We start from the raw sequence: 13,685 nt of genomic DNA, 5'->3' as shown, positions 1-13,685 counted from the left end.
TGTGACTTAACGAATGAATGTCATATATTTGTGATTAATTATGCCCGACGTTATTATCCATAACCTTGCTTTGAACTTGACCTTTAATTTTCCAACAACAAAAAAATATGCTCACGCTTATTGTAATGCACCTTGATATTCTCTGGTACAATTACTGAACTACCATAAATTCAATTGAAGATCATAGGCAAAACGAAAGCGACCGTTTTCGGAAGTTAGTCAAGCTTTATATGTGAGAACTACACTTTAGGTATGATTGCAAGTAGGGTGAATTGGCATTGGCTTCCAATAGAATAGAAAACGGGGTGCCAGTTGATCAATCAAAAATCATAAATATTGTAGTTTATCACTCTTGAAAGGGATCATTTTAACCACATTTCGTAAATAAGAGTATCGTCAGATATCACATTGGTATATATTTTCTGTTCTACTGTTTATCATCTTTGTTGTATGCAACGGCACAACAAACATAATATTCTTTACTCGACTATATTTCAGCCACTTCATTTAAATTATTTACAAGTGACAAATTTATTACGATATTATTTCTACTACTGCTACTACTACTACTACTACTACTATTACTACAACTAAATCTACTCGTGCCATATGCGATTAACCTTTCTACTGATAGACCCGAAAAGGTTCTGGAATAGTTAGCGCCCTTGTTTGAAGTGTCTGTAAGCTCACCTAGGTTTCTAGTTCAGTGAATAATATTAAAGAATTAACAAAGATTAAAGTCATCAGTTACGCCATATAATGAAGATCTTCGACATATATTTTACAAAGTGATAGCAGGGAACGCAGTAATTCTGAGATAAAGTATTATAGCGCCACATTCTCTCAGGTTGCGGAATCAAAGGCTTTGGTTACGCTTCGAAATCAGTTTTATCCACCATATAAACTTACGGAACAACTAAACTTTATGAAAATTGATAATAATGGAAATTTTTCGTCTACTAATTAATTTTTCAGTTTGCATGCATATGTACAAATCCAAATGAAATAATCAATCCGAAACTATTTTTTAAAGGTGCACCAAAAGGAAATATGAAAAAATGCTTGATATAACACTTGCTTAAAGTTCCATAAATCAACAAGGAATGTTCACCTAGATAGGCTAGAAACAATGGCCTGCTTATGTAACCCTTCCAGGAAATAGTCATAATAGTCATATGAACATAATCCACTTCAAACTGCACAGAAACACGTTCAAAGTCAACATTCAAGGACTTATATTCTACAATAAAATCTAGTTGACAACAGAACAATAAAAGGTGTACTTAGAACAAAAATTTAATAACGGGTGACGTAATCACTTCTTTGTAGCCGATAATATGTCGAATCAGTTTAATTATAAATCTTTATAATAAACGCATGATTGGTTTGCTTCTTTTATATCTATTTGTCTTTTGGAAGAAGAAGAAAAACAAGACAAAACAAATCAAAACAACAACAAATAATCATTAATCCAAGGTTTCAGCATCAGTGTATATCATAAACAAATAAACACTCGTTTGCTCCGTATGCAGCAATTTCTTTGTTTGCATGGATAATGCATTTACAAAAGTAACATTCTTGCAATCTGTAAACAACAGTTATGCATTTGTAAATGGAAGAGGTTACATTTTGCATACGTGATATGATCTTAAGAGTTTATTAGTTACATAGGATCTATAAATAGGTGCGTACTTATGTGTTGACAATTATTAATAATACTCTTGATAATAACACTTGATGGCGCATATGTCTAAATTTCTCAGTGGCGGATGGGTTTTGACGTTTCTAGAATAATTATGTAACTTCCTATTGGTTGGGCTAGGTGATATGGATACGGAAAATCGACCGAAAAGGAGTGGTGTTGTCTCACGTGAGGTCAATTGTGAAATACAGTTGCAATAGATGGTGTATATAAGGAGAGAGCTGAGCAATCAGATTCAGTCCGATTTTGAAGTCATTCATATTTATTGTGTTCTTTTTTTAATATCTGTAGACGTATTTTATGCTGTACTTAGATAAGAGGTAAAACGTTTGTTTGCACTGTTCAGTGGAAATAGAAGGTGCTCATTGGTTGCACTATAATAATATTCTAGAACTGTTATACATTATTCGAAGAAAATCTGTACAAAGCTATCTTCAAAACGTCAGGGACGTTGGATGACATGATCATTTCCGGTTTTGAATTGATCAGGAACCTTTCATTTATCTAGACATTTATAAGGATCAGTTTTGATTCATCCCATAATACTGGAAGTTCCTCGCGCCTTTTCAATTATATCTTTGATATATAAATTGATTTTTAAGTTTTACAAACCTTATTGTTTTTTTTTATACTTTCTCTGTTACTTAATTTATGACCATAGGTTCAAAACAACTACAAAACCAAAATCAATGAGTCAGGTCAGGTAGAAAAGAACTCGATTTTTGACAATGCCAAATCTAAAATTCAATTATCCATAGCGCATAATGAAAAGAAATAAAAATGCTAACAAGGTAAATTAAATATACATAACACTCCGATGAATGAACGACAAGAAAGTATTATGAAGCGAATCTCGTCCTATGTTTTCTTTTTAATATATTACCCGATAATATACCTTTTCATGGATTTTTAGTGAAGCATTAAATCCTATATTCAATTCGCAATACCTGAATGTGTTTACATCAGATAATAATTATATCCAATTTTGTTTCACAAGAAATAAATATGGCCCGTAAATAATATAATACACCTATAGTCACATTGATATTTCCTCTGGTTCTTTTCAAGATTGTATTGCCATGAACCACATTCTTATATGTTCCTTTCAATAATATATCTGACCTGACTTACTTCATGAATATTCAAAGAATTTAACTGCATTGCCTAAAGAGAATCCCTCAAGTTGCGTTTTGGTCATACGAGCTAAGGGTATAACTAACTGATAGATCATAGTCCCTTGCAACGATATACGCTGTTAGATTGTTGTATATTTTCTAAGGGGTCTTCGATCCCCTAACTTTATCACGAAAAAGCGGGACTAGCACGACACATGCAAAATAATTCATATTCTCAGCTAAATATTTAGAAACCTTACCAAAAAGAAAGGTCACACTTTTGCAATAGTCTTTAATGACACATATTCACTTCAAAACCTTCTTGCACGAAAGAAAAAACACATTCTGCTTTTATATAATTTGTTGTAGAGAAGTAGTGCACGAATGATGATTTTGCCGCAATTGATTGATAAGCAAACCTTTACCTTTCGCTTAATTGTCACCCTCAACACAACACGTCTTAAATTAGTCAGAATTACCTACATCTTAAGTAGATAAGCACAGTTTTACTTAAGTCAACATCATAAAATAACTGATTTAAATTACTTAAACACCTAGACTATATTATTGCATAGAGTGGACCTACTGTTATTTAAAATCACGATTAATTCTAGCTTAAATGAACGAAGACAATACATGACTCAGACCAAAATATCAAACAAATGACAAAGTCCAGCCTGTTTTGCATTGCATTATTTTCCCTTACATTTATGACTACCTAAGTTTACACACCATCAAGCTTAACAACCGTTCAAGCACTGTCCATCTGTCGCTCAAGAAACGAATAATGACACCGTTTAAACAGATACCTAAATTTCTTTTCACATAAAACCTCATATTCTCCTTTCTCATTCTTAAAAAATAGGACAAAGAAAACAAGCTTTCTGAGCAGATGTGCACTTCTTCTTTCCTTGTCACTAAGTGCTTTATGGTCACGTGCAAATTCAAGACGAAACTGTTCTGGCAGAATAAATATATATTTAAATCCAGCAACTAATGAAATTTGGATATAGTATTGTTAGGACAATACGTACTAAAAGGAAATTATAATGAACCTGCAGTATATTCAGAGTAATCCTGCGTCAAAGCGATTTTTAAATCATCGAAATCAGTGCTTTTATAAACAGGTGGTAAATATTCGCAGAGATTATTATCAAAATTATACGAGAAACGTTACAATAATCTTTCATTTTAGATTGTGCTTTTGTTCGGTTTTCGCATTTTCATATCTTCCGGATAACGTTTCTTACACCTTTCGCGAACAAATGCAAGCGAAATATTTCATGCTCTCATTATGCGCAATTCATATAAAGAAATCTCACTCGTTACAGTATAAAATAATTCCCTTTATTTTCTTTTATTAATTTCTGCGACAAGAAAAAGATCGTTAAGATTTTCCTTACAGTTTTATTACCATAATCATTATAACAAATATAATACTTTAATGGCATCGAATCAAAGACCAATCCAGTGATAAGTAATCACGGCAAAGACACATAGTAGCGCATCATTAGGAAATATTTGCGAAACATTTGAGCATAAGTATATCACTTATCATTTACTGAAATATAGTAATGATCCTTCCCCCGTTATTTCAAACTTAATTTACAAATGCAAAATGAAAATGTGCATCCTCTTATTAAAACAATAGAAACGTTTCTCACTACGATTTCACTTCGGCGTTATATGTTTTAGATAAACACTCAGGAACAAGAGAGCTAAAATAATGTCAAAGTACATTTTGTCCGAGATAATATATACATTTTCAAACTAGAATATGACATACCCTGTATGCAAGTTTCTCCCGCCACCCAGCCTCACAACCGAGCTTGCACTTTCCATCAATCGTTGAACAGCTGTTATTGCCGTTTATACACATGCCACAGGTACTATTGCATCCGTCCCCATATGTTCCTTTCTGGCACGCTAAAGAGACAAAATGTCAAACAGCAATTTAGAATTCACTAAATATTTTACTTATATTTGAAATAATATTGTAACTTACTCATCCCAGCATATTATCTGCTGTGCACAAGAAAACTACATGCATTCTGAACATTCCGAAATTTGCTAAAAGTAGCTGTCCAAATGTATTGTATTCTAAGCGATGTACAAGTCTTATGTGCATATCTATTATGATTTTGACAACTTACAATTTGGTTGTGATTATATCTGCATTTTCCAATGGAATGTGACATACCCTGTTTACAAGTTCCTCCCTGCCATCCAGCTTCACAACCGACCTTGCACTGTCCATCAACACTTGAACAGCTGTTGTTGCCACTAAAACACATTCCACAGGTTTCATTACACCCGTACCCATATGCTCCTTTATCGCACTCTATACGAAAACAAAATACAAAGTGGCAGTTTGTCATTAACACAAGTTGCGAATTCCTTTGAAAGAGGATGTACGGCTTTTGAAACTTCTCATCTTAGTATGTTCTTGTGCAAACAATATTTAAGTTCCGAAAATCCAGATGTTTTGTTGAAAGCAGTCGTTCAAATTTACTACATTTCATACATTATACTGGAGCTATGTGCAGATTTTACTTTGATAATCACAACTTAAAATTGTTTAATCTAATAGAATATGCCACGCACGGTTTACAAGTACTCCCCACCACCCAGCTTTCCCAACGAACTGTAACCATCCATGTATCACTCAACATTTGTTGGTGCCACTAAATACATACCACAAGTTTTATCAGACTTGTAACTGCATGTTCGTTTTACACATGCAAACAAGATATACGAACCTGCATTTGCGAATAAACATAACTTTTATTTTCTTTGAAAGAAGGAGATGTCGAATGTTTCACCCATACTCCTTGCAGGACATTGTCTTGCCATAAACAAATAAAATTACGAAACTTCAGATTTTTATTATTGAAACAATAATGCATTTTTAGTGAATTGTGCTAGTATTAAGTGCAAATTTATTTTGAAAATGACAACATGCAGTCTATTCGAGACTATATCCGCATTTTCCGAATGTGACATACCTTGTTTGCACGTTGCTCCCCACCATCCAGCTTCACAACCGATCTGGCACTGTCCATTAATCGTTGAACAGCTATTGTTGCCCCTAAAACACATGCCACACGTTTCATTACATCCGTGGCCGTATGCTCCTATATTGCATCCTAAAGGTAATAAATTATTTCACATTATTATAGGACAAACACTATTCTTACTTTTTTAAAAGGAACGGTATGTAAACATTTTTCCTTCCCATCCCTGTAGAGTATGTTCCTGTGGAACAAAATTTTAAATTCTGCAACTAATTGGTGAATAAATTCACAAAGAAAATGAATAGCGGGAACTATAATTGTATGACATACATATTTACTTTGAATACGACAACTTAAATAATGTTTGCGATTACAGCTGTATTTTCCGATGGTATGTGACATACCCGGTTTACAAGTTTTGCGCAGTCAACCACCTTCACAACTGACCTTGCATTCTTCATCAATCGTTGAACAGCTATTTTTCCGCTAAAACACATGCCACATGGTTTATTAAAAATTTTACTATCTAAAAATTATGTTACATATTTATTTTCATTTAAAATACGATATAAGAGTATACGACTATGGAATCCTACAGTTCCTATCTCCTATGTAGTACACAGTATGCTCTTGTATCGCATCCTTAGAGGAAACAATATAATTCACAGCATTTTAGGATAAACACACATTTAATATTTCCCTTGAAAGAAAGGTTTCAGGAACAGTGTACCGTCCCATCTATGTGGATTATTTTCTTGCAGACAAAAACAAATGTGTAAATGCCAGAAACTCATTGCCTTCGTTAACAGTATCTTAATAATGCATTGTAAAAAATATAATAGTAGTATGTACATATTTACTTTGACAATGGCAACTTAAAGATTGTTCGAACAGACAATTCCATTTTCAGATAGAATGTGACATACCCTGCTTACAAGTTCTTCCCTGCCATCCAGCTTCACAACCGAAATTGCACTGTCCGTCAATCGCAGAACAGATGTTGGTGCCGCTAAAACACATGCCACATGTTTCATTACATCCGTAGCCGTATGATCCTATCTTGCAACCTAACAAAAATACTTTATAAAATTATAGGATAGTCACAATTTGTAATTTATCTTGAATGAAAGACTATGTGGTCATTATATCTTTTGATCCCAGTCTCATATTTTCTTTCGAAAGAACTGTTTAAATTCTGAAAATCCAGATATTGTGTTGAACGTAACTTTACAAGGATAATATATTCCTTAGGTTATATTACCAATATTATTTTGAAAAGCAAACACCATGACACTTTGTAACGAAGGCAATCTTTTACTAAGCGTCTTAGTTCATTTTAACGATTGGGAATGTTACTTCTTTAGAGGTAAAATGAAGTTGTTCTTCCTATATAGGTAAATCTTGGTCATACATTGCACCTATCTGCATTTTCCGAAGATTTGCATCTTCTACTTTCTCATCCGAAAAACTGTAGATGTCAGTATGCAGTTTTCCCGTATACTGAGAAAATATGGTGAATATTGAAAACAATCAGCATTATTATCACTATATAATATGCAACATGCCTTGTATTCTTCATTTAAACGAATGTTTCATGAGACAAACTATTAAAATTAGAAATCCTTTCCAACATAACAAACATAATTTAGAAAGATAATGGTCATTGAACATATTACAATGATTATAAAGCCTTTCAGTATCTAATAAAATTCTGGAAAGTAACACGGAAACACAACTGAGATATTAGCTAATATTTCCTGAAATATACCGATGAGAGATTACAATTATGCTTACTTATTTAAGAATTCCCATGCATATATAGCGTTACGTTTTACGATATTTAACGAACGATTTTCACAGAAACGTGACACCAATAAAACAGAAGACTTTGTGCCAGGAAAATTAATTCCGGGAACAAGATCAAGCTAGCAAAAACTAAAGCTTGTTTCAAAGTATAGTTGCAGCTGCAGATTGGAATGCTTGTTGACACAGCTTCACAGTCATAGTGGTATAGTTCGTCCGATGTTCAAAAAATGTTATCGATGGTCAAAAACTTGCCACATATTTTGTTGCATCAATAGCCGTATGTTTCTTTATCACATTCTAACAGAATGATTTTTCACATCAGATATTTGTCACAAGTTCTTTAACCTTTCCATATTTTGAACAATGATCTAATAAAGCTTATAATAACAATTCCAACAGAAAAGAAACTATAATCAGTTCTTTTGCAAAAGAATGCATCTGTCATAAATGGTTTGGAGCATAGTGTAAGTTATGTACCTCTCCGTATCGTTCTTTACGATTACCATCGAACTGCACTTTTTTAACATCGCAAATAATTAGAGCCTTTTACATTAATTTCAGGTGTAATAATTGTCAATAATACAAGTAGGGGTTTCCTTTATTTCGTAACTTCTGGCAACCATGATGAGTTCTCATATTCTTGCATGCATTAGATTGGGCTTTTTTTGCCTCATCAAACAAAAGATATACTTCCTGTAGTTAATTTTAAATATAATCAAGTTAAACAATGACACCTTATAGATGAAATTAGTTGGTTTATTAAGACATCAAATGGTCTTTACAATGCTTCTTTCGCATAGAGCTTTATAGATCAATAAAGTCGTTGTTGTTACCATACCACAGTATATAATTCCTAAAAATATCGTATCATTCAATATTTTATGCCAAAGATGGTGTACATTGCTTACAATAATTCCATTTATTTGCGTCTTTGTCCCACTATTATATTACGAACATTAACTTTAAACTGAGCTACTTTTAAGTAGAGCTTCAAGTACACTTTCTTCTAAGAACCACCAAGGCTGAATTACTTTAAATATTTTCATCGAAGAACCATTAATGTGGAAATACTTTAAGCACCTTTTAGCTTGTAACTAAAACATACAAAGAACTGTGTACTAATCAATTTGTGGATAAATCTATTTTACAATAAAGACGTAAAAATGCTTGATAATTTTGCTTTCCATCAAAATTATCTTGGAAGTAGGTACCCCATATTATTTAGTTTTAATTTAATAATATGCTTGAATCACCGGTAATTAGAAATGACTCAGGAAAGCTTTAGTTAAATAAGACATACCGTCGTTACACGTTATACCACTCCATCCTCTCTCACATCCTTCTATACAATGTCCGGTTGTACTATTACAGCTAACGTTGCCGTTAAGACAGTTCCCACAGGTTTCATTGCATTCATCGCCAAATGTTCCTTTCTGACACTCTAAGAAAAAGAGTTTATATCAAAAGTATTTCCAGGTTTACACATATCGACTAATGTGTATCAATACGTGAAGGAATGTTAATGAACAACTGCCTGTCCAATGAAATGGCAACATTCAACTGATGTACCCAAACATAAACACGCTGATAAATTTCAGTTATAGCTTCACAATCGAGTAAAGGAAGCTGTATTAAGTTAGGTTCCAAGGACAGTATACATGTGTATGCAGACAAGAATTAGATTATATATATATATATATATATATTGATATATTTATATATATATATTGTGAAGTTCTATGTGACCCACTGTTATGCGTTGGGGTGGGATGCTACCAATATTTATTTGAATTAGTGTGGAATTCCCACCCTGGTTCGTTTTGCAGGAAGTGAAATTAGTGATAGAGAGATGTAAAGCTCCGAGCCCCCAGTCATCAGTACCGACAATTAAATTATTAAGAACACAAAGGTGAAATTTAAAAGAAAAACAATTTAATACAAATTAAACGATATTATTTCCTCAACCAATCTTCTTCGTCTTGACCATGTAAGAACCTATTTCATCAAGTGATTATAATGTAAGATGGCTTTCCCCTGTACTTGGTTTCTACTCATCTGTGTTTGCTCTGCCAATTCCTTTCCTCCTTCCGGCGTTTTCTGTACTCCGATTCTTCATATCCTCTTCCCCTTTTGTCTCCTTTTAGCCTCCTCCTTCTCTCTCTCTTTCTCCGGCAACTAGGCTTGTTCTCGGCCTATTGCCTTGTTCTATCCTGTCTCTCTGAGACTCGGAACTTGACTACCAGGTAGTTCTGTCCACAAAAGCTTCCTTTACGAAGCTTTCTGTCCTTTACAATGTACTAAGTGTTTTCCGGCCAAATCACGAGTGGCTCCCGGAGTGAGTATATTTCGGCTTGACCAGTACGGTGGCTTACAATCACTAATTCGTTCCTAGCCCAAATGACTGTTAAATTCTGGTTCGAATTGATGGCCCCACCCTTTCTCAGTTCTGATTGGATATCAATTCTACCCCAGTCGGTTCACTTAACAGACGAGCCTCAGGCCATCTGTCAACGCGGGGAGATTTACAACAGCAACAAGGGTCCTTTGTTCTAGCACAAAGTTTCCAACGTCTACATGCAAGTTTTAACACCAAACGCAGCGGCTCTTGTTCAAACGCGAATCGCAACCACAGTGCAGGGTCGACATACTCATGGCGTTAACCCATTCCTTTGTTCCTGACTTACGTAATCGCGGCAGGCAAACGTGGCATATATATATATATATATATATATATATATATATATATATATATATATATATATATATATATATATATATATCTGTGTTGTGTGTGTGTGTGTGTGTTTGCGTGTGTGACTATCATGAGACTTCATCTTGTGAGTAGTAAATACAAAATATAGTCCGAGTCGAAATCCTTTTGCGTTCAGGATAATATATTTTCCATGTTTGTAGCTTTCGATGAAGCATTTAGTTTCATTTTAGGATGTTAATTACTTAGATGTTTTGTACCTTTTTGTAGCACCATGACATGTATCATCAAAACAATTTGCTGATGCATAAAAGAACATGCAAAGTATATACTGGTGTTTAGACAACTGTACTTTGATCAAAATCTATGATAAATCAACATAAATCTTCTCCCATTTCCCAGCACCAATCACTACTACCCTATATGACACTAACATAAAACAGCGACTATTATAGTTTGAAAAAAAGAAATTAATTTCTCTTATTTTCTCAATATGGAATGTTGGCTGCGTATGTTTATTTATCTTTTCCATAGTTATAGGATTATTTACTTTGACAAGATATGACTGTAATGTATATATATACTGTCTCCTTCATGTCACCCCTAATTGGGAACATAATTCAATGTAAAATTACTGTGTGTTTGTTTCTTTGCTTTTTTTATTTACTTGTACGGTTGTCCCGAGTGAACCCGATAAATTTCTCTCTCTCTCTCTGATGTGTACCTCTCTCTAAGCGGCGTACGTACGCAATTTTAATTGAAGCGTATGATTATAAATTGATAGCATTGTCCATTTTATTTCTCACCTCTTCAGTAGAGATAACAAGGATGCATTATTTCCATTGAACGCTAAATTCAAATTCTTACTTCGTGAATATACGGATATGTGTTGTCACTTTCAAATTTAAATCTTTCATCGACCCCGTATGTCATTGACTTATCATGATAACGAGAAGAAATATTACAAGAGAAGTGCCGAAATATCAATTTTATGTTTCAGAAAGTACACGACATTTTGAAATTCATTTTACAAGTTCAAAGGATATGATACTGTAATTGTCTAAAATTTTCTTTATAAAGTCTGATCAACATAAGAGAGAGTTTTTAGATCTAATCCTCCTCTTCGTGAATAAAATATCCACGTTCTGACAAGGACCTTTGTAACAAACATTTTTAAGAATGGATTGATAGTCGATATTTATCAAGAATGTTTAGTACATGGACTTTTAAGTCTAAAGAGAATTTGTAAATTTTAACATATTTTCAAGCTGAGATACTATGACACGTTAATTTACTTTCGAAGATGAGGTATATATCAAGGTCATTTCTAAATCAAATCAACAATAATCAGCTTGCAACATTGCTTTTTAACACGTCCTTTAAAACAGATGGTACATTGCAATTCTTTTGATACTTCGGTGTATTAATGCTCTCCATCTTAAGCCATCTCAGATATAACAAAAGCGGTTCGGTCAAAAAAGTACTATTTCTCCCTCATAAACAAAATATAAGAGCATTCAGAATAAAGTGAAGAGTGATGTTGGCACAAAATTTATGTTCGGAACATTTTTGGCCCGGCTTGTTTGCGAATTGATTGAAGTTTTCCATTGGAATGACTCACAACTATATCAAGAGAAAATATTATAAATAGGGACTTAAAACACGAATAATTCATTAATTCATTCCCTGGAATCCATTTGTTATCAGAGTTTATGACCGTATTGAGATATTATTCGAGAGGAGTTCTTCTTTTAAATTACTCAACGAATTACTAAGAACTCATTGACTTTGTATTATCGCATTACTTTTGAATTATTGTGCACTCGTTCGAAGTCATTATGTACTGCATTACTGTGGTAAATCAGAACAATTGCGACTATTGTAAATCATTGAACTATTCTTTAATGTTGGACTTGTGATAAGACACTTAGGATTATTTGGAGGGTAGATGAATAAATAACTTGTTCATTTTTCTTAAAGTATTAGTTTTTCTTATTTCTGTTTCGTAATTATGACCTAGAGTCGTAGCGACGTTACGGGCATCAATGTTTGGCAAACATTATACACCGAACTGTACCTTCAATGTGTATGACTGCTAAGATTTGTGGTTTCACCTTTAAACTAAAGACAAAGTTTTATTCAAATATAGCCTCTATATACCCCACGTGTATATTGAGTGATGCTAGACCCAGAAGATAGAGAAAGTGGTAAGTCACATCCACGTTGAATAAATTACATTTTCATTGTAATGGATTATTCGAACAACGGCGAGCGGAATACAAAGCATTAGGTGTATTGTCATTCCATTATCAATAAAGATATAATTTTGTACATATCTTTGACAATACACTTACCACCATCGACCACGACCTCACAAATCATAAGAATGGCCTTGTTTTGTCGTATCACTGATACAAACCGGGCTAAAGAATCATTAACTCTAAATGTGTGTGGATTGTTGCCTGGCTGTACTTCTACTAACGGTTGATTCGCAGTCCATGGCTTCGTAGCATTCCCGATGAATACTTTAAAACCGGAAAGTTGATCATCTAAAGTAGAAATAGTCCTTTTAGAATAATTATTCATATGTTTTTTTTTTTTTCAATGTATATGGTTACGTATAAACATAGGCAACGTTGAGTTATATGAAAATGTTTTGAATAATGACATTTTCTCACTCATTATGCATATATTTTAAATAGGTCTTTCAGACGGTGGAATCCTGCATGATACAAGGAACATGGATATCCACGTCTGCACAAAGAGTGTATATATTTCGCTTCACCGTTTGTTATATTCATTTATTATGCTTTAATTAGATATATTTACACATACACATTGGCAAAGATGTATTGGAATTATGATATTACCCACTCAATAGGACAAATGAGGGTACGTAAAACTACGAAATGTATGTCGGTCCATTTCTTACGTTCAACTTAATTTTAGGGCATAATATTGTGCTTGATAAATCTATGTTAAAATATTCATTTAGACGAGGGAATATGCACCTGCATTCTAATAACGAAGGAAACTTACTATTATCACTTCTTTCATAAACCATGATGGCCTTTACAATAATCAGGAAGCCAATATCCACCTCCCATGTATGGTTGTCCCGACGATATTCTGTTGCACTACAGGTCTTGGATACATCAGGATTTCGTCCATCTTTATTATCATCTACAGCCTTATCAGCCGTCCAATTAAAATTATTCCAGGTCAATGTTGACGACTGATAAGCAGATTTATTGACAGCGAAGTTGAAACCTAAAACAAACAATATAACTCGTTATTCTTACAAATGAAGAGAAAATGCATGCATACATACATACATA

The 13,685-nt window shown here is 33.5% G+C and overlaps 1 protein-coding gene across 4 annotated transcripts in view; it reads right to left on the bottom strand.

Moving 5' to 3' along the window:
* LOC149796700 (uncharacterized) overlaps positions 1 to 13,685 on the bottom strand; it is a 70,796-nt gene that overhangs the window by 18,328 nt on the left and 38,783 nt on the right. For 2 of the 4 annotated variants that reach the window (XM_089961329.1, XM_089961330.1), the window contains exons 2-8: positions 13,387 to 13,617; positions 12,702 to 12,896; positions 8,938 to 9,078; positions 6,758 to 6,910; positions 5,823 to 5,963; positions 5,018 to 5,158; positions 4,604 to 4,743 (exon numbers count right to left, since the gene is read on the bottom strand). In XM_089961329.1, coding sequence (XP_089817455.1) covers positions 4,604 to 4,743; positions 5,018 to 5,158; positions 5,823 to 5,963; positions 6,758 to 6,910; positions 8,938 to 9,078; positions 12,702 to 12,896; positions 13,387 to 13,617 — 1,142 coding nt within the window. The remainder of the gene's footprint in view (positions 1 to 4,603; positions 4,744 to 5,017; positions 5,159 to 5,822; positions 5,964 to 6,757; positions 6,911 to 8,937; positions 9,079 to 12,701; positions 12,897 to 13,386; positions 13,618 to 13,685) is intronic. The other 2 variants (XM_089961331.1, XM_089961332.1) reach the window with 2 other exon arrangements.

This window comes from Sinohyriopsis cumingii, chromosome 6 (assembly GCF_028554795.1).
Source record: "Sinohyriopsis cumingii isolate HCF-2022 chromosome 6, ASM2855479v2, whole genome shotgun sequence".
Classification (NCBI taxonomy): domain Eukaryota; kingdom Metazoa; phylum Mollusca; class Bivalvia; order Unionida; family Unionidae; genus Sinohyriopsis; species Sinohyriopsis cumingii.
The sequence above is the reverse complement of the archived record's forward strand: the minus strand, read 5'-3'. Positions and strand labels throughout refer to the sequence as shown.